We start from the raw sequence: 25237 nt of genomic DNA, 5'->3' as shown, positions 1-25237 counted from the left end.
TTGTAGGTATGTGTTCCCATTTGCCATATCTAGGCCTACTAAAATAAAACTCTTTTCTTTTGCCATAGGTTGAAGATTTCTCTGAAGCTTTATCTTCAAGATGAAGTTCTTACTAGTGGTTTTCTTTTTCTTATCGTTCTCCTTATGGGTTCAAGAAGTCTATTCCAAAGAGAAGTCTTCAAAGAAAGGAAAGGGGAAAAAGAAGCAATATCTGTGTCCATCGTATGTTCCTTATTTCTTTTATGCTTTTATGTGATGGTGATCCTGCCATATTTTTATGTGTTGAAGTTATGTGGCAATTGAAGTAGAAGGTGATACTTTCTGCTGAAAGAACGGGGCTCTGGGTGGGAATAAGAGGAAGAGGGTTTGACCAGCATCATAATTAAGTTCTGTCAATCAGTGTGTTTCTTCTGCAGCAGGTCTTCTGTTTTGATGGAAGGAAAAATCTAACCCATAGTAAATAATTTCTTTCTTTGCAGGGGATTCCAGCCTATTTATGGGGACAAAGTAATGTAGCCCCATAGTGCTATGCTGTCTAGCATTGTGCTGCAGGTATACTGAGAAAAGCAAGGAGGATGCAAACCCGTCATACTGAAATTCAGTTTCTCGTTAGCTTAGTTCTGTAAAAAGAGGCTTGTCCTTCACACATTCTCACTGTGTGTTGGATAGAACTAATGCCTTCAGCACCTTCAGTGATTTACAGTGCTACAACATGCAGGTGGATTGACTGTTGCTGTAAGGCGTGCCCTTATGGAATAATCTCTCTGTAAAAGTACAGAAATTAAAATCTGTGTTTGCCCAGATGATTAGAGAACCTATTCTGGGCACCTGTGATTACTTGATGTTGAAAATACTGCCTCTTTCTAATGCCTACCACGTTTTAGGTTGTGATCCATAGGACAATACAAAAGTTTTATTTTTGAGGGCCTCTTTTGTCATTTTCTTGGCCAGCCTTGCTTATATTTTTATTGTTATGCTGTAAATATCTGAGGACAAAATCGATGGAGTACGATAAGTTGCCAATAAGCACAGAAAAGCACTGTGCCTGAAATAGTATAATTGTTTAGGCAAATTTAAAACACATTTAGTCTTTGATCATTAAAGAAGAACACTGAAAGATGAGACTGGCTATTTAACATTAATAGACATTTTCCAAAGAAAATGTAAAAAAAAAAAAGTAAAATAACCAGACAGAAGCAATGTTTGAAATATACTTTTTAAAGTTCCCACTCTTTTTAAGTGTTGGCAGTGATGTTTATTTGTGACCCAAAATCTTTAGAAAGCTTCTACATATGTTGTTTTCATTCTTTTTTTTTTTTTTAATATCAAACCTGAAAAATGAGATATATCTTTGCATTTGAATACAGTAAGATATGAGTCTCAAATGTGATCATGATACATCTGAAGTGACCCCTACCCATTTTATCCCCTTTGAACAGCTAAGTTGAGCTCTGTCTGGAGCCTTTGATCTGAGCTACTGTGAGGATTTGTAGCAAAGAGAGAAATGTCATAGTTCCCAGGACGGGTGTAAGCACTGAAGTCTGCAGAAACAGAATTTCACAGCTGGGAACTGAATCCAGATCTTCCATGGTCTCATGGAAGCAGCCAGAATTTCCTCCCTCTTCTTGACTTGGTTTTAATTAAAATTCAAAACTTTGATGTCATTTTATCTTGATTAAGTGGGTAGTTTTTTGGTTTGTTTGTTGCTTTTTTTTCTCTTAAGTACAGTATTTCATGGTACGTAACAGTTGACTTTACAACCATTATATATTATGTCATTTGTCACCAAAAGACCTGAAAAGCATTGAATAAATGCTATAATTTGTGAAGCGATACTTTCATGTTCCAGTCACTAGCGGAATCCAGTGTTTGTCTGATGTATCACATGTCCAGTGTTGCTAGCTAGAATTAATTGCCATATCAATTAGTCCTACTGGATTTTCTGAATAATGAACAAGTTGTCTGTATCTTACTTGGCTGAAGTTCATGGCCAGAGAGACAACCACCTGTAATGGCATGGTTGCAGGACTGCTGGTTTTGTGGCTGGCATCTAGAAGACCTCACATATGAATGAGCAATGAAAGTCAATTCTGTCTTGCAAAAAATTACCTAATGCTTTCTTCACTCAGTCTACTGGTGGCAAACTTTTAGTGATCAACATGTTTTTTATAATCTTTCACAAAACTTCATTACCTCATGACACTTTGCATTATAAAAAAGGCTGCCTATGTTTAGTAGTTTTTTTCCTGTGGGGAAAAAAAAAAGTGAGGAATCTTTCCTCAGAAACAAACAAAACACACAGTGGAGTGGGAATTAAGTAACACGATAAGGATTGACCAAAAATAGTCTCAAAGGAAGTGGTTGAATGAAAAATTTACTAGTAAAGCACCAAGAAATAATTCAGAAGAATGTAGTGTATCTTATTTAAAGAAAGTAAACTGGATTTTGCATCATTTATGAAATTGAATAATACAAATTTACAAGTTACAGTCTTAATCTACCTTTGTTCTACATTGGCTACTAGTACAATAAAATTCAAAGCTTGACTGTAACAAATTATTGTCCTTTGTTTCCTTACAGCATGTGAAAAGCTAAACTTTATCTCCTCAAGAGAACAAAAACCCACACTATTAATTACATAAGGAATAGTCTTCTCTTTGCAAACTTTATAATAAAATTCAAATGCATGCAAATAATTTTCCAGGAAAGATTCAGGCTTGATCTGATGTTTTTGCTTGAGTTCCTTAGTTTGATGTTAAGAAATGGATGGTTATAAGACTGGTTTGGGACTTCAGCATGAATTTGTTTGTATGAAAACTGTGCATACTTGAACTTTTCCTTTTATGGCTCTCCAGAATACAAGCCTTTCACCAAATGTGCCCCTCTGGCATCAAATTAACTACTAATAAAATAAGCTGAAAACAATCTGATTAGAAACACCATGAAAAGTTCGTTATTGTCTCATAAACAGATATTTGCTTCCATCAATTAGGAGAATTCTGTTTTGTATCTTAGAGCAAAACCTCTTACTTGTGATTATTCATAACACTGTAATTCTCAGTGCATTATGTGACAGTGGCTTGATTGGCCATCTTATTATCTTTTATTTCTGAAACTGATTTTCCCAGATTTTTATCAAGTAGTTTCATGAAGCCGATGCTTAAACACTTGGTTCTTATTTTAATTTAATGATTGCTCAGAACAGATGTAAGATTTCACATCTTACATTTAGATCATTTTCATTCTTACCTCAGGCTTTCCAAATGAAACATAGAGTAATTATACTTGTGTCTGATTCCTGAATGTTTGTTGATTAACAAAGAAATTTATATCTTGGGCCTAAAATCCTATAATAGGGAGTATTGCAGCATAAATCTGAGAAGCCAGCTGCCACAGATGCATAGTGCCATAAAATCTACAGCTTTAGGCCTTTTGTATCCATGGAAAATATTTAAAAAACCCAAACAGGTCCACAGGTCTTAGCTTATTTAGAAATTCACTATACTGAATACAGATGATTTCAATGTAGCTACAGATAGAATTAGTCACTTTATCTCTTTCTTGATGGTAGACTACCCATCAGCTGTATTAATTTCGTCATAGCTTCTCGTAATACCTGTTTATGATAAACATGTTGGATGCTTAGGTGTGACTTTTTCTCAGAGCACTTCTGAGAAATGTTTTTCCTTTTCTTAAATCATAATAAATACTTCAGTAATTTTATTATGTTTGAGCTACTGCTGTTATCCCCACAATCCTTAGTAGCCCAGAATAGCTCTCCTCAAAACTACTTGTAAGATCTCTCGACAAATGAAATTATAAGGAAAGGGAAGTTTGGTTATGGCTGTGTTGTAGAAGGCATAGGGATGTAAGAGTGTCAAACAGCAGCTAACAAAATCAGTTTCGACTATGCTCATAATTACAAGTATCCCTGTTAATTATAGCTCTATTATGACTCTGCTGTTCACTTGCACAGTGTTCACTTCTGAAGATCCCACAGCATCTCTAATGCTACGGCAGTGTTGAGAGTATGACCTCAATCCCATTCTTTTGTCTGGAAATCAGGACTGTGCTTTTAAATTAGCATGCCTCCTCACCTTTATGCATTTTTTCCATGTGGAGGCTTATGTCCATGTAGAAGATTAACTAGAAGCTGTAGGATATCTATAGAGACTCTTTACCCACAAAGCAGGAATGCAAATCATATTTTGGCATGTATTCAGTAAAGCGTATCAGCTACTTCAGAAACTGTGAAATGGCCCTCTAAGCCCTCCAGAAAACATGGCTTGTGCCATCTGCCAGGGCAGAAGCTTAGAAAGGTCACGGATACCAAGGTTCAATAAACAGCTTCCTTTAAAAAATAACAACAAAAGACTGGAACTAGGGGAAAAAAGCCTTTGATGTATTTAAAACAGAGAGTTTTATGAAAGCCTGTCCTAAAATGTCTCTTGGTTAACTGTCAGTTTCTGACAGACTCTTCCTGTAAAGACTGAAGTAGAAGTTCAAAGTGTATCTTGGATCCTCTTCATCTTCCCATGGACAAGGATTTTTTAAATTATGTCAAGTGTTCAGATATACGTGGAGTCTATATCTGTAGTACGCGATCATCTCCAAAATGTAAATGATGGGCAAATGGAATCACTTCTGTCTTCATTCCCAACTTGTAGAAGACACTGTTGATTGTTTGTGAACATTTTTATTTATAGGCATGATGGGAGGGTTGATACAGTTTGTGGGAGAAGATGTAATGAAGTTGAAAGAAAAGCCTGAATCTGGTTGTGGAAACAGTTACATCTCACAGTCATTCTGAAGATAAGTACATTGCAGAGCCCAGGTCTGGTTCCTATAAAAATTCTTTTGCCTTATAGTTACAGCAGTTTGTCAATGGTTTAATTATTCTGTAACATGTAACTCTTATGGAAAGCCATGATACTGGACAGACAGGGCCACATTCCAGGAGGTTTGGGAATTTGTTTTCACAGTGGATAAACTTGCTGGGGAGTCAAAGATAAAGCTATGTAAGCAAAACCCAACTTCTCTTGTAAAACAGTAATTAGGCGTAGTAGGCTGGTCCTCATTCAGTAATTCATCCTCTCAGTGAGCAGTGTTTATTCTAAATGCTGTAGTGATGAGACACTACAATCATCTGGTAAAGTTACAGACTTTGTATTTCGTATATAGCCTCCGGACTGAGAAAATACTTGGATCTGCACGTTAAATCATATCCCCTAAACCTAAGTGCAAGGAAAACCACAGGACTAAATTCTGTTCTCAGCTCCACCAAATGGGTCTTTGAAAGACATGTTACACAGAATGTACCTCCACTTATACCACCATACAAGGTGGTTACATTTTACCAAGATCCATGTATTACCTCAGCATTTGGAAAAAAAGACTGGGACAAGGAACTGATGTGGATATATTTTTTTAAAATGCCTGTAGTTCTGCTTAAACCTCTGGATGCTGATCATTTTTCGTGTCTGCATGCGATCGCAGAACACAGCAGGACACCTGTTTTGCACAAGGGTCACTTGGGTGGTGACTTCGGTTGGATGCCGAGATGCCTAAGCTTGGAGCAAACAAGCTCATTTTAAGAACAGGAAGTACAGTCAGCTTGCTGTGAGCAGTACTAGTCAGGCTGGATGAAGTACCATCCTAAGCTCGTTCTGCTAGTTTGGGAGCTGTCGTCTTTATGGCGGGCAGATGAATCAACTTGCTTTTCTCAAGTTTAGAGAATAATAAGAAGGCACTTCAGATGACCACATAAACACTCCTTAAGGTGTCTGACTCTGGCGATGTTGAATGTGAAACCACAGCTAGACTTTGGGGGTTTCTGATAGACAAAGACTGAAGTAGTGATGCTGACTGAGCTATTCACACCACACAGCTTCAGAAAGGTTACTTGCTTACTTTCCCACATTAGGAGACTCTGCTCTTTGGTCTGTCTAAAGCAGGAGATGAAGATTGTGAGTTATTTCACCCCCACAATTCAAGGTTCGCAATTCAGGATACCCAATATGGGTTTCTGTTTCGAATTCCGCTATGAAGGAACCTTTATCTTTGTTCACCACATTGCGTTACCTCCAAATTTAGGTACTGAAGTTACATATCTAATTTAGGTGTTTAGCTGGAGATCACTCAGAAGAATTCTATAGTATTTCGTTGATTTGTATTAAGCTGTTTTTATGCTTTGAGTTTTTGCACTCAGAAAATAAAATGACTGCAAATCAGAGTCCTGATAGTTTATATCAGGGAAATAGTACTTACAATATATGGTGAGATGACAGATACAGCATTTCCTGAAACTTATTCTTAACATTCTCAGATATGCGCTGCCATGTTACATGGCTAGGTTGTCAGTTTTCATCACATAGATTAGATAAACTGTACTAAAATCTGTTGTTTCAGCATTATATAGGAAATTTTGCTGGAGATAACTGAACAGTGTGAGTTGAAATGTATATTTTTATACCTGTCAGACAGTAATCTAGAACTATGTGAAGGCAAAGCTTAATGGTATGTTATGCAAGCTGTGCACTCTAAGCAAACACCATCAACAGACTAAGCACACTGCCTGGCTGCCTGGGCTGCAGTGCATTATAAGATGGCATGCAAAGATGTCCCTGTGACCCGCTTTCCTTGGTTCTTTTTAAATTATCATGCCGTAAGTATAAAGTATCTTCATGTTCTCTTCTAAAGTTAAAGCTTCTTCAGCATAATGAGAACATAAGAGTAGGAACCAGGGCAGTAGGTGAATTAATATAACAGCAAAGGTTCTACCCCATTGTGTAGAATATTGTATATATTTTTTTCTCCAGTCATCCTCCTGTAGCACCGCGTGTGATAAGGGCTCCTTGTAACTTCAGTCAGCTCTGAGAGACTAAATGTCATGATAACCAGCAGAGATATAATGTCTTCTGACCCATTTGCTTAACACAAATGTAAGGAAGCTGTATCAATTTCAAACGAAGTGTAATATATGCTGCCTTTTGCCATGCATGTCTGCTTATCTGAACTTCTGGATTTTGATTATTAAATTATGAAAATAATGATCTGTTGCCATCAATTGAAAATGTTAATAATTCTTCAAAGGCAATGATAAAATGTGTAGAGATGTAGTGGAAGAGGAGGTGAAGACCTTACTGCATACCCTGTGAAATGCAGTATTTAAAGTCTTTCTTTTAGTTATCGATATCAGAAGTAACCTCCCAAAGACCAGAGAGAGGCCAGTCATATCACACAGAGATGTTACGCTGAAAGACTAACCATACTTTGTTGCATGTTTTTTTTCTGGCTTTTGAGGACGCTGTTTGTATAAGTGAGAACACTTTTGAGAATACTGTTGGGGATTTTTATTATTATTTTCTTTTTTCCTCTCCCAAGGGAAAACAAACCAAAACAAAACAAAAACATTTTTTTTCCCCCCCAGAATTGTTACTTAGGCAAAATTCTTTTCAAGGCAATTTCTAGTTTTACTATTACTTGCTTTTAAATTCCCTGTATAGCAACTGTGAGACTTCTGTTGCCTTACCCCTTGGTATTCACCATGTCTTGCTTAGAACTCATCAATTACTGTGAGGAGTGCCACTGCATTTCCATTTCTTAATGCTTTCCAGCAGTTGCACATACATTCAATGCAAGTTGAAATAAATATATTAAAATTGCAATGCATGCTGCAACTGGTGGAAATCTAGGGGTAATCTTAGGCTAGTTATCATCTTTTCACAGATGTGAAAATTGTAGGTTGAATGAGAAAAAGTGGTAAGTAACTTCTCAATTGGTTTGAGTATTGTTAGACAGGAATCAGACAGCCTTTAGGAAACTGAAGCACTGCTTCTTTCAGGAGGGAGATCTCAGCTCAAATTCTTTTGCTTTTATGTAGTGTACACATTTGCCTGCCATTAATTCATTCCGTAATGGCTGATTAAGCAAAAAAGGTAGTGGTTTTAGGTAGATGTGTTAGCAGCATGAATAGTCACAGCCTGCTCCTCCAGGTGCCTAACCCATCCCATTCACTGTTTCCTTAATTCATTCTGCTCATCTGTCACTCTGAAAGTAGCATAACTTCTTAACTCACCAAAAGCCACACATGGGACTTATTGATTTGCAGGTGGAATTTAACAATTTTGATCAACAAGGCTGCCTGAAGGAAACACAGTCCTGATGCTCTTTAGTCTCGGGTGCTGTTCGGTGATGGTAGTTCAATGACAGCATGTTGTAAAGGACCACAGTGAAAATATAACTGATGTGCAGCAGAGGGTTTTTCTAGTAGCTATTCCAGCCATTCTGTTCAAATTCACCTTTAAAAAATAGCAATTACTGAGCCTCTGTTCTTCTCCCAACTCAAAACAGCCAATGCTTTTGTATATCACTTGGGTTTTGTATGAATGAGGATAAATGTGTGCGCATTACACTCGTATAAGTTCAAGACACTACCCAATAACTTACGGAAGATGTAATCATGATGTTCTTTACCAGAAGGCAGTGCTGCCATCTGTCCTTCATCCCATCACTGTCTTCCCAGTGCAATGAATCTCCTTTGCCGAATTCATGGATGACTTCTGAACAAACAGCCTGAACACACATGTATGTTAACATACTTCTGCAGTGCAACTCTGATCTCATGGAACTACAGCCTTATTCCTCTTACATGAAGAGATAAATAAACCTGTCAGCTGTATTTGGCCGTCTTTTGCTGTTTGATGCTACTCATTTCATTTCTCTGACTTCTTTTCCTCATTGCATTTGACAAGCATCTATATTTAATTTATGTGTCCGTGTTATCCCATGTGTTTCAAATTACCATAATCACTATTTAATTTTTTTATTTAATTTACTTTTTTGTATAATCCATAGCAGATTTTTAAATTTTTTTTTTTAGATAGGTCTGAAGTTTGTTCATTAGTTTTTTTGTTTTGTTTTGACATTTCATTAATACTGGGCATATATGATTTAGAAAGGAACCCTATTGGTTGCGCTAAGGAGACCCTGCTTTCGTAAATATAATTTCTCTAGGCATCTGATGTAGATGTTTTAAATGTTAAGATGTGCGACCTTCAAGGAAGCAATGCCATGAACCTTCTTGTATATGATATAGTATTGTGTTGCCTACCTTTTTAACAGTTAAATTAACAGTCTTTTCTGTCTTGTTCCTGCTATAAAATAGAAAATAATCTTAACATTTAAATTTAAGTTTTACTATTGTCAAATTAGTGGTAACTGCAAAAAAGCATACAAAGTTGGTGTATGATATTTCTGTAGCAAAGTGTTCATTGGTAAAAGTCATGACTGGAAACAACACAAATCTCAAAATTACAGAAATAAATTAGTTTCTTTGCATAATGGTCCAGATCAAGTCAAATATAAAAGCTATAAACACAATCGCAGGAGAATTGTTTGAAGGTGAATTTATCAATTATTTGAGAGGGTTAGAATACCTATTACTCTTCAATCATTCTAATAGTAGGTTAGCAGATGTTTATTGTATACAGAATAAGGACATACTAGTGGAAGTTAACATATGATACTAAAAGTGAAAAATTCCGCATTTTATTAGTGAACCTTTTATCTCGGGATAAGTTCTGATAGAAAAAGTGGTTCAACTATGTGGTTGTTAAGTGTCACACAGGTTTCAGTGTGTTCGCAAGAGATGGGTGGGGAATTACATACTGCAGCCATTTAATGCTGCTCCACAATTTTTTCTTGTCCTGTATGTTATAGTTCAAGCTATACTCATGGATACACACTTTTTGGTAGCTACATCTTTGGGCAACCTTGAGAATGCATGCTAATCCTGCTAGTGACTGGTGAGTAGTTTGAAATTTCAGGGAAGTTTGAGTGGTTATTTGCTGTTATAGCTGAGTTTAGACATGTTTTTCTCCCTTATGTATAACATCAAGCAAATACAAGCAACTAGTTAAACAGGTATGCATCTTTAGGTTTCAGAAATGTCCTGAATACAATAGGGAAAACAGAATTCCGATTATTTTGTTTCTGAAGGATAAAATGCTCAAAGGGTATCAAGGAGACTATGACAGAATTAAGTGCCGTTATGTTTACATAAATGGTTGACGTGTTTTTTGATAATAGGGATCTCCTTCAGAGATCTATTTATCTGTCTTAGCTATTAAGTGTTAATCAAGGAGATTAAATCTCATTGTGGAGGCATAGCAAGTGCTACCTCGTCAGCAGATCTTATTCAATTGCATGATTTGTTTCCTTATGGTTTGAGTTAAAACAGTTGCTTTTAAAGGTGGGGTTATTCATAAGAGCTCTGCAAGAGCTGGGTTCTGCTCATCTCCAGTTTTCAATCAAACAGTGATATCATGCAATGGTGACAGTTATTAATTAACTAGTTAATTAATTTCCCAGTAGTCAATAAAGAAGTTGCTGAACGGGAGCTACTATAATTTGGCATCTTAAAATCAGGTGATCTGATACATTCAAACAATTTTAACTATCTAAAAGCCTTCTAGAGAGTTAATATTTTCTTCAATACATTTTTGAATAATGCAGAAGTCCCAGAGGACATGAAGGAGACTGAAGGATGAGAAGAATACTAGAAATGAAGCTAGATGTTATAAAGAATAATCCATAAGTCTGTTAGCTGACACTGATCTGGGAATGAGTAATGAAAAAAAGAAATTAAGTCAGGTAAAGGAAACAACAGCAACTGATACTCATTACAGAAAACATATAGGAAATAAACAGGGTCATTTTAAAAAATATATTAATGCTTTTGTTTGTTGGAGGTAGTAGTATTGATGTATATGACTTATGCCTCAGTAGGGTGTTTGTCTTTACATGGCGTCTTGGTTACTAAATTATAATGACAGAAGGTCAGCAGAGTAGTCATCATAAAATGGATGGAAAAGTGATTACAAGACAGGATTCAAAATTGGAAAACATCACTGGGCAGGTTCCACAGACAACACATAAATTCATTTACATGACATTATCAGGCTGCTGGGTGCTTAAAGTACATGTGGCAGGGACTGATGCTCTCTTATTGCTTTTTATTACACTCAATTTCATGTTACCCTTGTAGCTACATTTACTTGTCACAGGTTCTTTTTAATTTTAGTGATGGTTTTTAATTTAACACCCAACACAATAACAGCCAGGTAAATGGAGATGTTTAAATCCCCCCTACAAAACCAGAGGAGAGACCAAGGCCTCATTTCGTATAGTGAAGCTTTTGTTAGCACTTGACAACGACACGATGCGAGGGCTCCAGCTCTCTGTGGAGGAGCTGGCGCAGGCAGGCGAGAGCCGGGGCTGCCAAAAGCCTCGGCGTGGTTTGGCACCTGCAAAGTGCCCGTCAGGTCAGTTACATTCTAATCTGACAGCCGCTAAAAATAGTTCAGGTGGCTGCTTTCTACTCATGAAGAAATCACGTCCCTCTGGATGTTTATATTAGAAGGGAGAGATTAAGGAATTGTTGTTTATTTCCTTCCACGTTTACAGTTAAGGGTATATAGGAGAGCTTTCATGTTAGTTACAGTTTCTTGAAAAATACTGAAACATCACAAGGAAAGGAAGACTGTACAGTGTGGAATGTGAAAATATGGAACATCTGTTGCTCATGAAAAGGCATTTATGGCATGACTTTAAAATTACTTAAGTTTAAGCACACAGTTGTTTCTGTCTTAATAGTAACTAATGCATGGGTTTTTTTTTTACAGCCAGCAATCAGCTGAAGACCTTGCAAGAGTACCTGCCAATTCTACCAGCAATATCTTGAATAGGCTATTGCTCAGTTATGATCCCAGGATAAGACCTAATTTCAAAGGTTTGTCAGATATTTCAGCCTTCTTTTTAATCTTTGGAATTTAACATTTGCTCTTTTCACACATAGAAAATCTATATAGAGATAATATTCACAACCTAAATTGTGAATACAGTTATTCAATCCTTTAAAGATATGTTAGTAAGACAGCTTACACACTTTGGGATTTCAAATAGGTGATTAATTTAAACACATTTTCTGACTTCAAAGCATCTCCTTGGTAGGCGAATGTTGTAGAAGTCTTCTATGTAGGCAAATGTGATTTTCTTAGATATGCAGAAAAGATTGGAATACATATTCTCCAAAAATAATAATTTATACAGCTGTAAGTCATGCTTTCCAGGAACTAGATTATTTCCCTGCTGGAAAAAGACATAGACAATTTTATTACTTTGCAGAACCTGCAGCTTGCATTTAATTATATGTACAGTAAGATATTTTAACGTGCATATCAATAGTATGAGAAATTTGGAAATCTGTAATCTTTACTGTACTTTTGCAGAGACCATTTTCAGATGTTCTGTTTAAATAAGTTTTATAAATATATTAAAACTTCTGTTCTCGGCAAGTGTCTTGCTTCTTTCTTATTTTCTGTAGAATCGTATTTATATGTTTTCAGCACTGAGCCTTGTCATGAAGAATAAATGTCTAGCCCCTGCTCTACCTGTTCTTCTGCATGATCAGCTTGTAATCACAATGCATGTTGCAGATTTCTGTAATCACAAAGCACATTGCAGATTTCTTTATATTTTTGATAACCCTCCTGTCAGTCTGTTAAGAATCAAGATGGAAAGAAAAGGGAGGACAAGCAATGTTAACTCACAGGGAGGTGGAAGAAAAAGAACATTTTCTGACAAGTGGTTTGCCCATGTTATAACATTCCTCACACATGGCTGATTTTCTTGGATGGCAGTTCCTATTCAAATCTGGAAGAGATAGTACACTCTTGGCTGCTAGTGATGTGGTGGGTGCTCTGACACATGCATCGGGCACTAAGCAGAGTATTATGCTGATTGCATAACCAAAAGTACCACACGTAACTGGTCTGATTTAAAAATTAAAAGAAAAAGAAAAGAAAAAGTAGAAGAAAAACACCAAGCAAAAGAAACTGGTTTCATGGAAGAAAGTGAAATTGTATTTTAGTGATTTTCTGGTGACCAAAGAGAACTTGCTGAGTTTGAATTTATGTATGAAATGTACACTAAAGTATTGTATGCAGACAAGCAAACTCTTAGATGTGGCATACATTACTTTGTATTTGCTGAATTAGTCAAAATAGTCTGCACATATTCTTATATGTCTTTATTGCTGAAAATAGGAAGAATTCCACTGAATTAAGTACTCGTAACAGTGTAAATGAGATCAGATGCATGCATGTAGTGTACATACTGACAATCTCAACATACAGGTGCTAAATAAAACCAGTGGACCAAAATTAGTTTTCACAGCCACCAGGCCACTTCTCCCTGCTTCGTGATAACTCTCTGTTAACACCAGATTAAATGACCGCCAATCAGTTCCCACAGGGTGACAGAGGGCAGATGTAGCAGCTGTCACACCATCCCTCTTCAACTACAGGAATCCTGGCTGTGGAAGAGAGGAAAAAAAATCCAGTCCGTGTTAATATCTTCAGAGCTGCTGGCTTCGAGACATTTTTCTTGGCACATTCGTAACCATTGTAAAACGGAGCAGCTTTCCAGCTCTCTTGCACCAAAGCAGGGTAGCTGTGAAAGCTGCAGGAAACAATTTTTGTCTGCCTGTATTCATACTTTACAGTTATGTACTTGACTTGCACATAGAAGTATCCTCTTAGAATATAAATAAATATGTCATCATAAATCATGAACAGGTGATTTAGGTTGATAGATCATCCTTATAACCTTGACAGTTAAAAGTGTCTGCCACTAGAAATGTGAATTGCCTCTACCTATTACACTGTGTGCAAAGGTGGTACTGGATAATGCATGCTTTGATAACAGAAAATCATGGAATTTGAAAATTATTCAAATTTATGATCTGTGGAATGTTTTAAGCTTAGCACTCTAGACTAAGGATTTTTTTTTCTGTTTTCTTATCACTAGATTGAAAAGAATTTTTGTGACTTTTATTGACTTTCAATGGAAATAGATCAAACCACAGCTTTTGAAAACTGTGTATATACTAGCTTGAAAAGATAAAATGGTATGACCCTATAAAAAGCCATTTCATATTGTGATACTGGTATTAAGGAGCTTTAAAAGAAGGATAAGGTACCTTTACTGGATTCTGCAGTTCACTAGTTATCTTCTTTTTTTTTTTTTTTTTTTAAAGGAATTCCAGTTGATGTTGCAGTTAACATCTTCATTAACAGCTTTGGGTCAATTCAAGAGACAACTATGGTAAGACTGAAATTAAATTAGTATAGCACACACAGAGATTTTCTTATTAAATTAAATTTAAATTTCAGTCTGAGAATTATGAACTATAACACAGAAATAATTTTTGTGATTGTGGACACTGAGAATTGATTTAAAAGGTTTAGTAATTGACTGTGCTTTATGTCATAAACCTATTAATCTCTTTCACTCTATATTTGTCTACCCATCGTCATAGCCTTTAGAATTTGAGGTGCATGAAATGAAATCCATGGTTTCTAAAATGCAAGAAATACACTTATTTCCTTAAATTATTAAGTTCAATGGAAGAACACATTTGGTAGTATGAATTAAGTAATCTTTCTGGGAGTTAATATTTAGGTTGCTTGGTGTATTACTAAAGAAGAAACTAGGGCTGTATGTGAAATAGAAAGAACATAACATAGATAAGGCTGAGGAATACAGGTTCTCTGTTTTATGTAGAACTGAAGAGTAAATCATGGAAGAATAGGAGGAGAAGGTGTAAAGGAGTAGGCCATCAATGACCTTATTCTAACTCCTGTTTATTTACTGTGTGAGAAACTGAGGAGTGAAGTTTCTAAAAATGTATTTCCCATTGTCAGAAAGTTTCAGCGTGTCAATAACAGCACCAAATAATCCTCATTAACGTTTTGATTTTTTTGTTTCTGTAGGAAATAAAATCTATTTCAAAACAAGAAGTCATTTCAGCAATGCCCTTCCAAATATTTTGGGATTTGAATACCTTTTTTGCAATGGTATTTCCAATAAATACTGTCTAAATTACTGCCAAAAAAATTATGTTTAGTTGTTGAAGATGTTCTAACCTGATTAGGGTTTTCTTTTATGTAAAAAAGAGAGGAGCACACCATATCTTGTCAGTACGTGCGAAGCCACAGCCAGAGCGTGCACTCAGTGGGGGAATTCTGAGGTGCTCCCTGAACATCTCATTTAGAAATAACTTGGGTGATCTGCTGCATCCAAAGCATTGAGGCAGTTCCCAAAATCAGGCTGCTCTTTTTAATGCTGTGACAGCACAGAAGCAAGAAAGCATAATACGGCTAATAAATAATAAAACACTTTTAGTTGTTGTTGGAATTAAGTACCCACTTCAAATTCAGAACCCACTTATACGATACCCTAGTGACATCTCAGTTTGACTGCAGAGCCGCTCAAAGTCAAGCATGTGATGGCCAAAACAGCTTTTGAACAGCTTGGCCAGAAATTTCTGTTTCCTTAACTAGGGGTGAATAAAGATTTGCATTTGATTGCAAATGATAGTAAGTCAACTAATAGCATTAGTGGGCAATTATAGTAAAACAAAGAATGTAAGTATGCCAAAGATACCTTGAAATTTATTTCCTGGAAACAAAAAGGAGGCTGAAGTTTAAAGAGGAACAGGGAGGAGGAGAAGGAAAGTGGGAGTGAGATAAGTGTCTAAGGTGGCAGGTATATTAGGCCAGATGGCCCTTTCAAGTTTCTGAAATTTATTGCATACTTTAAAAAGTGACTTTTGCAGAGGCTTTTTTACAATTCACCCAGATCCAAATAGTAACAAAACATGAATGTAGGGGATGTGCTTCCCTGCCTCAAAATTAAATATGCTCCCTACAGGAATGTATGTCTGTGAATTCCTGGTGTGGTCACTTACAAATTTACTAGGATTTTCTGTAAGATAAGTCATGCTCTCTTTCATGTTTCTGAATTTCACTAACACCATCCTTACTTTGAGTTATGCATTTATTTAGATTTCTATGTCCAGACAATCTATGTCCAGCTAAGCATGTTTAGGTGAATTTTGGATTACTACTTGGTTGCCTTAATGTATCACAGGAAGCAATGACAAAAGAAACGGTTGATCTATTCTTTCATGTATCACTTGGGAAACTCTTCCTGCTGCAGTTTTTGCAAAATCTATGTGGGGGTAAAGCACTTTGTTTTAGCCAAGCCAAAAGGACAGTTCCTTCTTTCGGGTGATGGAAGGGTGGGGAAGCATAACCATGGGTGCTAGGTGTTTGGAAGTGAGGTGGTAGTAGAAGCCTCGACAAATAAATGTGCAGAGTGCCTGTGAGAAATTGTTTGAATCTTATATTCAAGGTTTGTACTTGCAGTATAACCTTTCTTCAATGACTCAAATGGCAAAACAATACTTCCTTCTTCTCCTTTACTTTAAAACACTGTAGAAAGGTCTTTTTAATTTTTAATTATATAAATAAAAATTGTTTCTTTATTTTAATCTTAAAAATTCAAAGCTCTATTAAGAGACAGTGTTATTATGCTTCTTTTCTTTCTGTGAGTGCAGTTCATGTAGAAAAAGCCTGTCATGATCTTCTATGTGCTCCAGTTTGCAGAAAGAGATGTATTGGCTATGCCTGTTTTCTGGCCTGAGGAGTTTTTCTGGCTGCATGCCCACTGTTTAGTAGGTTGCATTTGAAATATTTCCTAGAATGCCTCCCCTTTCAACCTCCCTGAAAACAACTTGCCTTCTGTTGGAGTTTCATGGGAAAACAAATCCCTGTGGAATACTTCTGTGATTCTTTTTACCTACCAAGTCCTCCTAGCTCTAATGCTGATGAATGTCTCTTCCACCACTGCCCCTAGTTTCAGGCTTTTTAATTGCTATTTGACTCTCCTTTATTATGAAATGCCAATCATTCTGCAATATTCAAAGAATGTTTGTAGAATTTATAGGAGGAAGACCATGTGCTTCATGCAGACAACTTCTTTAACCCCTATTGAATCTAATCGTAGTACACATACTGAGTCTTAAAATTCAATGCCCAGGTTTGAGCGGACTGGTTGCAGGCTTCTTTCAAAATAGACTTGTACCAGATCATAGTGTATACTGCTGTCAGATGCTGTAATAGTTCATATTCTTCTAAAAAGAAGCCCTTCTGGACATCATTGTCTGGCTAGCCACAGTTTTATATCCTGACATCTCTTTGTGTTCTTCTACATTTTCTGTATTGCCTCAAGTATGTTGGTGGCTTTCCTCTCCAAATACACCCTGTCACAAGTTTCTAGTCATTTAGGTGAGTTTGACCTTGCCTATCTTACATTGATGTGATTTTTCTTCCGTTGCCTTAAGTGGGAACAGAATCAAGTTCTTAAAATATTACAACATCCTGTTGTTAGGTATACTTAAGTTCATTTGTAATAGAGCAAAGAAGGAAATAGCATCGCATCTACCTGATCTTATTTCCAATTCTTATTTTGCCAGTGCATTCTGCTTTTCAGTGACATAAACATCTCCTCCTGAATGGGTAAGCTGGAGGCAAGTGTTGGACAGTGTTTATCATTTGCCTATGGCTTTCAGAAGGCATTTTATTTTGTTAAAACTAGGGTAACGCACTAGTTTATGGGGAAATTAATTTTGGTGCAATTAATAGTGTAATGCTTGTGAGCATGAATGGTATGCAATATTTATCCCATATGGTTTAATGTAATGGTTTTATTTGAGCCAAGAAGTGCATATGGAATGGGAACTTCAGCAAGAAGAAAGTAAATTTTCAATTATATACATATAATCGAAAATACGCTTTCCGAGATAATGACCTGAATTCCCTCCTGTTCTGAAGCTTCTCTATGACAGCCTTCCAGTACAAAGTCACTTCATATCAACTATTATTTTATACTTCTTATTTACTTTGACAAGATAATATAGGTCTTTGTATAAATAAGAGTCAGACTACATACAGTTTTTCAAAAGCAGACTGCCAACAAGTAACATATCTCTCAGAAGTATGCATTAATAAATGTTGCCTCAGTTCTTTCTACTTCATTTTGCTGCTTTCATTTTCCTTAAAGGAAAAATATTACAGATATATTTTAATAAAGAAATACCTGGGCTGATCTGACTGGTGGACTGAACATAAGAAAGTGGGCACTGTGTTCCAACTAGCAGGTTAAATCAACAGGGTAAATTATTCTGCATGAGGTCTTAGCCAAGTGAACTCCTTCCTCCTGGAGTTAGCATGACTGTCTCAACATGGCACTTGCTTTGGACTGCGATGTATACATTACAGGAAGTACAACAGAAGAGAACTCACATTGTATTAAGAGAAAAATGTGTGAGAGGGCGTTGAAGTGTAAAATAAACAACTTTATAAAGTTAGTTTGCTGTGCAGAATACATTAACAAACCAAAAATATGTTGAGAACCTTCACTCACAGATTTCTCGCATTTTGCTATAACTGTAAAGCAGTAGCCATGTTTTCACTGCTGTAAAATTGTAAAAGACACTGCCCTTATCTCAGGATGCTTTGTACCTGATAGAGAATTATGAAAAAAAAAAGAACCACACCATGGAAGTCAACTAGGAAGACTGGAGATAGACTTTACCTTACATGTAGAATTTTGGTTTATTTGTTTTTTTTTTTTTGTGTGTGTGTTGCTGTTTTATTTTGGTTTTTACTTTATTTCAACAATACCGTTATTATTTTTTTCTATATGCAATATGCCTACTTTAATTACACGTAAAATAGAAGCACTGAGTAAAATATAAATGTAAAAAGCAAAAAGAGGTAAGACTGAAAAATCTTAACTGACATATTCGGTCAGATTTTTCCTTTGGTTGCACACAGCTTTCACTAAGGACAGAATGCATACGGGTATCATTTTGCCCTGAGACACATGCTACTCCAATTCCTGAAGGCAAAATTAGGCTCTCATTGAGCATGGCTCTACTATTGTCCATCCTTGAGCAAGAGTCCTGCTGAATTCAGAGGGAAGATTCCTCCGTGTAAAGTCTGATTCTGTCTCTTTGAGACCGGCTCTATTTCTGCTTTCATCCATGCTACCTCAGTACTTGTGTTGTGACCTGGCATCAGTTTTCCTAAGTTATCAAAATAGTCTCAAATCACTGTTACAAGGTCTGAGGCTGTATTCTGGGTGTCTAGTGTAAACTGTATTATCTACCTGGTCCGTTTTCTGCTTTTATAGTGTGATATTTTGCCACCTGTTTGGCACTTAACCAAATGGAGAATAAGCTGGAATTTTCACTCACAGGATATCCTGATAGAAGCAATGTCGTGCCTGCTGCCTGCAGCAATTTGGTGTAGTCAAGTTACGGCCTGCCTCTGTCCTGCTGTGTGCTTTTCTCTGTGCTTAGGGAACAGAGGACTACCGTCAAGGAGACAGAAAAATGATCCTGGGGGAAGAATTTGGCCCTTTAAAATAAAAAAAAAGGTACCATATTCAAAACACGAGTGAGACATCACGTACCAATTTGTAGTGAACTTAACACTTGCCACTGTGATTACTCTGTGATTAAAAAAATCAGGGCATAAATTGCTTTTGTCTTCAGTCTGATATAATGGTTGACTTTCTCTATGGGTTTTTAGCTACATTTTTGGCTTATCTAGTGTTCATGTGTTCTTCCCATCAGGATTATAGAGTCAACATCTTTCTAAGACAGAAGTGGAATGACCCCAGACTCAAACTGCCCAATGACTGGAGGGGTTCAGATACACTGACAGTGGACCCAACAATGTTTAAATGTCTTTGGAAGCCAGACTTATTCTTTGCAAATGAAAAAAATGCTAACTTCCATGATGTAACACAAGAAAATATCCTCCTTTTTATATTTCGGGATGGAGATGTCCTAGTCAGCATGAGGTATTTTACTGATATATTTCTGCACTTTTTTTTTTTTTTTTAAATTGCCCGATATGCAATATATATGCTGTTAGACTTAGGAATATAATACAGTTTATGACTAATATTTAAATTTATATGGCAGTATGTAAAAGATACTGCAATAAATTAAATGTGTGTAAAGAAATCAGATGACAATGATTTAAAGCATGTCAGTTGACAGCATAACAAGTACTAGAAATTTGAAGTATCTGTACATTTGTATGTCATGATAAGCTAGCACATTAAGTAAACTAGTATTATTGGAAACAACATTTTAACCCTTTTGATAATTGCTTGGATTCCTTGAAGCGTAATGAAATGGATATCTGAAGTAAAGCCTTCAGCAAAACAGTATAATTTGCACACCGCTTGAATTTCTACATCAGCAAAAGAAAATGATGATTACTTATTAAGGATATAGGGAAAGGCAGAAATTAAAGAATTTGTGAGCATACATGTTTTGTAAAAGTATTGGGACATAATCCTGACCTAGTTCTATGCCTTACTGGATATAGATTTTTTCTATATAGATTTTTCTATAGATTTTTATACTATATATATTTTTGGGTCTTCAAAGACCTAAAAATGTTTAATTTCATTGCAATCAATGTACAATTTTTTGTGGTTTGACTTGGTTTATCAAAAGTGCACCATGCCATAAAAATAGTCATCCACTGAAAACAGCGAATTGATTGATTAAAAAGGATGTCATAGTGAATTACAGATTCGGAGAGTTCATAGACACAATGATTTTTAGAAATTAAGCTTGATTTCACAGAACGAGTGGATTTTCTTCTAGTGTGAACTGGAACATATTGCTCTAATAGAGGAAAAAATGATTACCTGAATATACTGCAACTTTACCATTAAGAGGGAACCACTACTGAAATTATGGTCACATGAGATATTTTTTCTTTGAGTAGAAGTGGCTAGAAAGTAGAAAGATGGGAGAGTCTGGGGTCCTTTTTGCCCATTCCATCAGGATGAAAAAACGCAGTCTCAATAATTTGCCAATAGTGATCAGAAAAGAAAAGATTGGGCAATCACAGCATTTCATTTGGTTCACTCTGAAGGTCCTGGTTCTGATTTCCATTGTTTATGTAGCATGTTTTGAAGTCTGTAGAAATTAATATTTCAAAATAGAAAATCACTTTCAGCTATAAAAGAAACTTCCCTTTTGAAACAGGAAATATTGAATGAAACATTTAAATTTTTTTCAAATATTTTTCCAGATGGAAGCTATTCATAAGTGAACTTAATTCAGTCAATAGGTTAGGCTAGCGAATAGTGAATATTGAGTGAATACTGATAAATGTATTTCTGATGGAAAAGTTCTTCTCTGAAAACTTCCAAATAACAAAACCAAATTCAATAAAGTTTTAAAATAATGTCATCCTCTAAAAATATTCCATCAATTTTAATAATATATGTTCATAAATGATATGTGTGCAGGTAATATTAATTTTTTGAGGCACTCTGCTTTGGTGACATGCTACTAAGATTTTCATTTTTTAAAATACATAATTGCTATGCCTTCTATTTTTAATTTATAGAGATGATATCCTGTATTAATGAAAGAATCTCCAGTTATCAAAATACATGCTTGGCAAAATGCATGTGAGAGAAAGCTCTTGCTTGCATAAGTAGTTGAGAATTGGGAAACTGAATGTGGGAATAAACAGCTAGTGCTCATATGATGGGGAGTAGGCAGTAGAGTTCCACAGCAAAATCTCTTCTGGGGCCTGTGGTTTTCAACATAAATTATCTGGAAAACTGGCAGATGCTTTTGATGATTCCAGAATATTCGGGATAGTAAAGATAACAGACAACAGTGGGAATTACAGATTAATCTAATGACTAGGTAACAAACTGTGGCATGAAATTCAATGTAAATAACTGAAAATTATGCATGTCAGAAAAAAATATTCTAACTTTACATAAAAACTGGTTGGTTTTGAAGTGGTTACCACGTAGGAAAAAAACCTTTAAGTAATGATGGCTAGTTCTCTGAAAATGTCCACTGACAGCTCAGTGCTGGTTGAGAAAGTGAATTAAATTCTAGGAAGTATTAGGGATTAAAGAGAACGTCGTGCTACTGTATAAATTCATTATATCCTTGCATCTTGAATACAATGCAGTTCTGGTTTTCTCACTGCAAGAAGGGAGGCATGGATGGTCAAAATTATGGAACAACATCCTTTGTGAAGAAGAGCTAAGCAAGGCAGAACTTTTTGCACTGGAAAAAAACAAGATAGTTGAGGCCATGAGTGGCACAGAGAGAATGGATGACCATTGATTTTTCATGTTCTTTTCCAGTAAAAAAAAATATGAGGCAGGCTCAAGATAGAGAAAAGGAGATTATTGGAGTGTGTGCAGCTTAGCTATGGCGTGCCTTGCTGCAGGATGCTGTACATCATTAAAGTTACACAGATTCCAGAAGGCAACTGGAAGCAAAGCAGCTTCTTGGAGGGAAAAAAGTCTGTTGAGGTCCCTTAAATACTGAAGCATCATGTCTGGTTTTGGAAGCCCTTGAGGTGCAACTCTTGGGAAGCTGCTGGACATGTGGCAAAATACCTTTTCCTGATTGCTGTAGTCTCATATTCTCCTTCAGGAGTCTGCCCTGGGCCACTGCTAGAGACAGGACTCTGCTCTGTATGGACCTTTGGTTATTCTTAAGACCTATATGTGTTCTATCATGCATTAGTAGATCTCTAATTTGTGAACTAGTATATTTTAAAACTCTTTATAAAATTCTGTTCTCTGACTAATAGGGATAGCTCAATTTCAAACTGCTACTTATTATAACTTTATTTTTTTCTGTTCTTTTGGAAGCTGAAAATCAAATACCTGATTTTTTTTTTCTTACTGCAGTCTACTGCTTATAATGTTTTTAAATTCCATTTCTGTATTTTCAGATTGTCTATTACTCTGTCATGCCCTTTGGACTTGACCTTGTTTCCTATGGATACACAGCGCTGCAAGATGCAATTGGAAAGCTGTATGTAAATCAGTCAGTGCATAAAAACAGTGGCCTTCTAGGCATGCCTGAGAATCAAACAGAAAATGATCAATTCTGTGTTGTTCTTGTCAACATTTTTAATGAATCTTGAAATTAATATTCAGTAGTTCCTAGCAACATACGTTTCCCTATTAAAAATGTTTCTTTCATTCTCATATCTGCAGTTATGATCCCCAGTTCTATATAATCCCTGTAGACAAAATTTTCACTGCCCAGTAATTGTTATCATAAAGGATCTTGACAGTTTTGTTATTTGGTTTATGTTCTAAGGGAATGAGACTGATTTTATGAATGAAGCATTAAAACAACTGATTTTTTTTTATATATTATCTTCCATCATGGGGCTTTGAGACACTGTGACTTTTATTACGTTGTTATGAATCTTAGAGAAGTTAGCTTATGAACACTTTAGATTTTTTAACCACAGCTGTTTTTCAAAGATAAGATAAAAATCTGTCTAATGCCTCCAGAAGAAGAAAAAGAATGGTTCTTTAAACATTTTTCAGAGGCTTTGAATTGCAAAATGCTGTATTCCAATACCATCTTTTCTGTGTTTCCCCGTCTCTGTTCCCATTTAACACGTACTGTGTTTGAGCTAAGTTAATCCATTATACATAGAAGACAGCAGAAAAATGGCATGTAGAATCGTGATTATGATTATGCATTTTTAATCAATATGGCTTTATGCTTGAATATTGTGAGCCTAACTTTCACCTAACTTTCACTTGGTGGTGTTGCATATATCATGATTTAGACACTCAGATGTGTGCTGAAGTCTGTCCATACTCAGGGGATCATGAAGGCGCTGAATTGGTTTCAGTAGGACTGAATGGAAATGCTTTCATGAATCAGGGCCTTTAATCTGAAAAACTGAGCAGAAAGGTTGTTTTGCACAAAACCCAAGATTCATCACAGTAATTGAGTTGTTAAATCCTTTTGATGTTACTGGGACTTGTGAGTGCTGTTACAGTCCAGTATATTTGTCATGCTTTGCTGAAGCAGAGTGTGAATGAATATGGAGGCTTCAAAGCCATGGAGAACAGAGCTTTTCTTTCCTTGTTTAAACAGTACGCACCGTAACAAACACCTCGGAATCAGAGTAATATTGCTGATACTGTGATGTTCCACCCACCAAGTCCTAATTTAGGTCTAGGTAAAAATTAAATTGTGGATTATTTCATTTTTGTATTTAATTATTTGAAAAGAAAATAGAAAGAAAAAGAGTGAAAGAAATATGATACATATATGCTAGATTTTCTTTTGAGTGTACTGTGATTGAGATGGTTCTTTAAACTATTATTATTATTATTCTTATTTTGTTCTTGTAGTTGGTTATACAACTGATGACTTACGATTTATCTGGCAGTCTGGAGATCCTGTTCAGCTAGAGAAAATTGCTCTGCCTCAGTTTGATATTAAAAAGGAGGATATTGAATATGGTAACTGTACCAAGTATTATAAAGGCACAGGTAGGTAATATAAGTGGTAAAAGACTTTAAGATTCCTTCAATTACTGTTCCAGTTCATGTGTTACATTTCATAGCATAAAATAGATTACTTTTAACTAACAAGTAGTTCATGTGATAGTATCATAAATGATTACTGCAAACTAATTGAAATATAGAAACATCTATGTTGAAGATGAGATTAAATGCTTGTCTTGGTTTTGCTTACATGTCTTTTGATCTTATTATCACCATTTTGTTTCTATAGTCCTAATGCACATTTATGCTTGTGTCTAACTCTTCTGAAAGGATGTTCATGTAAAATTACTCCAGTTGCAGCAAAGTAGGATAATTTTTATATTCTGGTCAACTTTTCTTCCAGAAGTGAATAGTATTAGAGTGTAACTTCAAATGGTTTGGCCTGCAGGTTCTTCCTTTCTGTAAGTGTCCTGGAACGTCTGTAATTAAAGAAAGCTGGTTACAATCATCAGCCCTGTGTTTTATTCAGTCCTATGATTGTTTTCTGAGTGTGGCCAAAAATTTATCCAATGCTTTCTGTACTCTGGCTTCTAATGATTTATCTTTTCTACTTTGATTGATTCCTGCCTGTAATTATATCCAAAATACTCACATACTGTGGCAACTGGAATGCTTTTTTACAACAACGGGAGTCAGCAGGGCATATTTTAGTCAGTGCTGTTGCATCATATGAATAAATCTCCCGTTAAAACTCAACAGGGATGGCTGTAGCACTGCAGATTCTGAGGATCCTCTGCAAGTTTCTCATTTACTATTTAGCTGAAGTTGAGGGTCCATTATTTGCAGCTGTTCCTGAGCTAGATCCCAAGCCTGAAGAGATCTCAAGTAACGTTAGGAGATCACAGAGTTAATGAATTTAACTTGAAAAATGTAATGAAAATTGAAACGAGATTTGTCTCTTAACTGCAAAAGGAGGGAGTTTGTAGCCTAACTACGT

At 35.9% G+C, this 25237-nt stretch overlaps 1 protein-coding gene across 4 annotated transcripts in view; it reads left to right on the top strand.

The window, feature by feature from the left end:
• Positions 1 to 25237, top strand: part of GLRB (glycine receptor beta) — a 49477-nt gene that overhangs the window by 1646 nt on the left and 22594 nt on the right. For all 4 annotated transcript variants that reach the window (XM_005507845.3, XM_005507844.3, XM_065061466.1 and 1 more), the window contains exons 2-7: positions 69 to 222; positions 11685 to 11791; positions 14099 to 14166; positions 19547 to 19776; positions 22713 to 22795; positions 24145 to 24285. In XM_005507845.3, coding sequence (XP_005507902.1) covers positions 101 to 222; positions 11685 to 11791; positions 14099 to 14166; positions 19547 to 19776; positions 22713 to 22795; positions 24145 to 24285 — 751 coding nt within the window. In that variant the 5' untranslated portion in view covers positions 69 to 100. The remainder of the gene's footprint in view (positions 1 to 68; positions 223 to 11684; positions 11792 to 14098; positions 14167 to 19546; positions 19777 to 22712; positions 22796 to 24144; positions 24286 to 25237) is intronic.

This window comes from Columba livia, chromosome 4 (genome assembly GCF_036013475.1).
Source record: "Columba livia isolate bColLiv1 breed racing homer chromosome 4, bColLiv1.pat.W.v2, whole genome shotgun sequence".
In the NCBI taxonomy this organism is placed as follows: domain Eukaryota; kingdom Metazoa; phylum Chordata; class Aves; order Columbiformes; family Columbidae; genus Columba; species Columba livia.
The sequence above is the reverse complement of the archived record's forward strand: the minus strand, read 5'-3'. Positions and strand labels throughout refer to the sequence as shown.